General features: G+C 42.3%; 1 protein-coding gene across 1 annotated transcript; it reads left to right on the top strand.

Annotated features, from left to right (window-relative positions):
- The first annotated feature begins 3911 nt into the window (after positions 1 to 3911).
- On the top strand, positions 3912 to 4817 carry LOC120628805. Its single transcript, XM_039897426.1, has one exon. The coding sequence runs from the start codon at positions 3912 to 3914 to the stop codon at positions 4815 to 4817; it is 906 nt and encodes a 301-aa protein (XP_039753360.1).

Genomic DNA, 4817 nt, shown 5'->3' with positions numbered 1-4817 from the left:
TTTTGATAAGGTAACGTATAGAACGTTACCTGTTTTTATAAATAAGACTCAAGTAATAACATGCATACAGGTAAGCAATTTGGCCACATAAGCCATCTTTCGATTACTTTTTAGTGCAAAGTATATTTTGAAAACAGAAAGAATTAAAAAAGTAGTATTTTAAGATAATATTTTGTCTTAAATAACCATAGTACAAGAATTAATCTTAATTATATACATTACGCCTCGTTGTTATGGCGGTATCGGTAACGTACTGTACGTTAACGATAACCCAAAATACTTTTTTTTTATGTTTCGTACATTACACCACATTCTTGTACATTTTTCCAATAATTTTTCATGTTTTTAATACTTACTTTATAGGTACTAAAAAGTAACCAAAATAATGTTTATGCTTTAAAATAAATAAACAAAATACGACAATACGCATATTGACGCAACAAGCGACAAAATATAAGCCACGAATTTACACCCAATGGAATGGCGTGAAGTTTTGACGTAACCTGTTTTTCGTCCACTTTTCACGAAAATATTATTTAAGCTTTTCACAAAAATTAAGTTGGCTACAAACTTTCCCATCAGGAATGGAACGTAAACGAACACGACATATGCGCCCCGGCCTATTGTCACTTACATTTAATAATAGTCGTTAAATCCAAAAACGCAGTGTAACATCTTGATGAGGCTATGCTCTGTTGCGCGCGCACATCGATGCGCGTCAGACGTTTCTCGGCAGAAGCGTTTGAGCGGTATTTTTTTTTGAAAAATGACGTTAACAGTAAAGTGTAGTAATTGCAATATCGTAATCGACGAGCTCCTAGCTTACATACAAAATAAAATTTCGATCGCGGATGAGCCGAGTTTGGTGAAAATATGTGAGTCTGCTTTCTCGTTTGAACAAATTGAGAAAGCAAAAAACCTACTGCTGGATTCGTTGCCAAAGGATCTGCGCACAAAGGTTCGGAAAGGAAAAGGCAAGGAGAACCGAATACTTCTAGATATCATAAGTGTATTTAAAGTGAACGATCCGGATTTGTTACCGATTTTCGTTGCCCGCGATTTGGAGAAATTACCTCCAGTAACATTTGATCACCTGGATGTCTCCAAATTGCTCAAGGATCTGATGATTGTTAAATCTGAGATCAAAAACATAAAGTCTTCATACGCAACGGTGGAACAACTCGAAGATCTAAAACGAGACTATTTAAACGAAAAGCCTACGTCTCCGCCGTTCTCAGCTGTAAAAATAAATATGAAACGGGGAGCATACCGGGATAGTGGACCGATAGGTTTGTCGCAATTAGATGACACTATCGTTACGGCTAGTTTGAACGAGTCAAACTCCAATGTATTATCCCCTACGGAAGGCGATATAAGATATAGAAGCATTGATTTAAATAAAGTTGGAGGTAGTCACGCCGAATGTTCGGAGCGATGCGTCACGAGTGGTGGACATAGCGCCGATGGATGCGCAGCGACGGGTGCGGAGAGGCGTGAGTCATCGCGAATGCTTAGCAATGCGAGCGATGGACTGACAGTTACAGAGAAAAATAAATCTTATGCAGGTGTCGTTAGGGTTCAAAATCCAAATGACGGATGGACGGTGGTACAAAGAAAGGTGTCCAAGTCTAAAAACCGCCTGCTAGGTAAAAGAGGAAATGTTGTGATAGACTCGGAAGAAAAGTTTAGGGCGGCGGATAGAAAAATACCACTGTTTATAACGAATGTTGACAAAAATACGACTGAGTCGGATATTGTCAAATATATAAAGAGCAAAACAAAAGAAGATGTCGTCTTGGAGAAGATTTTAATTAAACGAAAGTGTGAACACGATGCTTATAAACTTTTTGTATCACAAAGCAAGCTATCGCTTTACTTAGATGAGAACCTCTGGCCGCTGGGAATTATTTTCAGACGGTTTGTGCACTTTAAACTGAGACGCTCTAACGACACACCTGCTACGGAGGTGTTATCGAAAAACTTGCAAACTGGGAATGGCCCTAACATGTAGAATAGTAACATTCAACTGTAAGAGTGTGAAGCGCTCTTCAGATGGCATACGCGAGTTTTGTAAGACAGCTGATATAGTAGCGCTGCAAGAAACGTGGCTGCTGCCAGACGAGTTGTCTTTCCTCGAGACGCTGAGTGACGACTTCAGCTCGACGGGTGTGTCAGCGGTGGACACCGCGGCAGGCATGTTGCGTGGAAGACCGTACGGCGGAGTCGCGCTTCTATGGAGACGTAGTGCATTTCAAAATGTGTCTATTGTGCAGTGTCATAACTCGCGTATTTGTGCTATCAGAATAGTGTTACCGGAGAAATCGTGTATAGTTATGAGTGTATACATGCCTACGGATGCAGTGGCTAACCTAGCAGAATTTACTGATGTACTGAGTTCGGTAAATGCGGTTATTGACACTTACAGTGAGAGTTGTGTTTTTATATTAGGGGACTACAACGCACACCCTACGGAGAGATTTTATATCGAACTGTCTCAGTTCTGCATAGAGCAAGAGTGGACTTGTGTAGATGTCGAAATGTTAGGTTTAATGTCGGATACCTACACTTTTATAAGCGAAGCCCACGGCTCCAAGCGATGGCTTGATCATTGCGTAGCTACTAAGGCAGCTATAGCGTCTGTGAGTAATGTTTATGTGTTGTTTGATATTATGTGGTCTGACCATTTCCCTCTGGTGGTAGAATGTAATTTAAATGTGTTACAACCAAAGAAACCTCTTAATAACACCTCTCTAAATGTAATCACTTGGGGTGAGAGAGGTCAAGAGCAGATCCATACATACCAGAGAGAATGTCATGAAAGGCTTAGACTTATAGACTTTCCGCATGAGCTTCGTGAGTGCTGCGACCGCACCTGTAGTGATCCTAAGCATGGAGTCGCTATTACAAAGTTGTACGGTGATATCGTCCAGGCCCTTCGAGATTCCTCGGTGGCGAGTAGAGAACCCATCGGCAAGCGTAGAATAAAAAAGACAGTGATAGGCTGGAATAAACACGTAGCTGAAGCACACGGGCAGGCGAGGCAAAAATTTTTGTTCTGGTTATGTTACGGTAAGCCAGCTACTGGACCGATTTATTTGGAGATGGCGGAGGCCAGAAGAGTTTTCAAAGCACGTTTAAAATGGTGTCAAAACCACCAAGATCAGATTAAAATGGATATTCTGGCCTCACATCATTCTAGAAATGATTTTAGAGGATTTTGGAAACATACCAATAAATTAAATTATAGGCCGTCTATACCCGTGAGCGTCAGTGGCGTGAGCGAGCCTGGCGAGATTGCTAATGTTTTTAAGGAACACTTTTTCGTAAAATCGCCATTGGGGCCCTCTCATTCGATGCCTAATGTTGAGACCGGCAGGGTAGTGGGTATTCAATTTCAGTGTAAAGAAGTAGCAAGTATAATTAAACGCATGACCAGAGGTAAATCCCCAGGCCATGACGGTCTCAGCATTGAGCATTTACAATATGCTGGGCCACATGTACCGCGGGTTTTGACGATGCTGTACAACGTTTGTATAAGCCACAGTTTTATGCCTCAAGAGATGATGCGTACGATAGTTGTGCCTATAGCGAAAAATAAAACGGGGGACCTATCCGATAAAAACAACTATAGGCCCATCTCATTGGCTACCGTCATCTCAAAGGTATTTGACAGCTTGCTAAACACTCTCTTAAACAGGATAATTATGCCACATGACAACCAATTTGGATTTCGGCCTGGTTTGTCAACAGAGAGTGCTGTGTTGGGTTAGCCCCAACACAGCACTCTCTGTTGACAAACCAGGCCGCATGCTGTTACGTACTATGCGAGGCGGAAGACTCCGATTTACGCCTGTTTTCTAGACCTGTCGAAGGCATTTGACTTGGTTTCGTACGATGTATTATGGAAAAAGATGGAGGAAGCAAATATACCTCCAGAACTTACCAATATTTTTAAATATTGGTATCAAAACCAAGTCAACAATGTCCGATGGGCAGGCGTTCTTTCGAATTCGTATGGGTTGGAGTGCGGGGTGAGGCAGGGTGGTTTATGCTCGCCGACTCTCTTCAACCTTTACATGAATGAATTGCTTTGTGAGCTCAGCAGCACCAGGGTTGGCTGCTACATAGATGGGGTTTGTTTAAATAATATAAGTTACGCCGACGATATGGTGCTGTTGAGTGCATCGGTCTGCGGTCTCAGGGTACTGATGGCTATTTGCGAGGCTTATGTAGAAAGACATGGACTTACCTACAATACAAAAAAGAGTGTGGTGATGGTCTTTGAGGCTGAGGGTAAGACACCGAATAAAGTACCTCCTATTTTGGTCAATGGGGTAGTATTGGAGAGAGTTTATCAATTCAAGTATCTCGGGCATATTTTGACTCCTGGCCTCAAAGATGATGCTGACATCGAAAGAGAACGGAGAGCATTGTCAGTGAGAGCAAATATGCTGGCTCGCAGGTTTGCGCGGTGTACCAACGCCATTAAAATCACGTTGTTTAAATCATATTGTATGACGTTCTACACGTGCAGCCTGTGGGCTAAGTATTCTCAAAAATCGTATAACGCGCTCCGTATACAGTATAATAATGCCTTTAGGGTGCTGTTGAAGTTGCCCCGCTTTTGTAGTGCATCGGGGATGTTTGCGGATGCACAAGTTGACTGCTTCTTCGCCACAATGCGCAAAAGATGTGGCGCCCTGGTGCACAGGTTGCGGGGTAGCTCCAACAGCATCCTAAAGATGATCGCCAGCAGGTTGGACTGCAGATATGTGAATCACTGCTGTGCTATTTCAAATGGACTAGAACGGCGGTGA

Source organism: Pararge aegeria, chromosome 13 (genome assembly GCF_905163445.1).
Source record: "Pararge aegeria chromosome 13, ilParAegt1.1, whole genome shotgun sequence".
Taxonomy (NCBI): domain Eukaryota; kingdom Metazoa; phylum Arthropoda; class Insecta; order Lepidoptera; family Nymphalidae; genus Pararge; species Pararge aegeria.
Note: the sequence above shows the minus strand (reverse complement) of the source record. Positions and strands in the feature narration are given on the sequence as shown.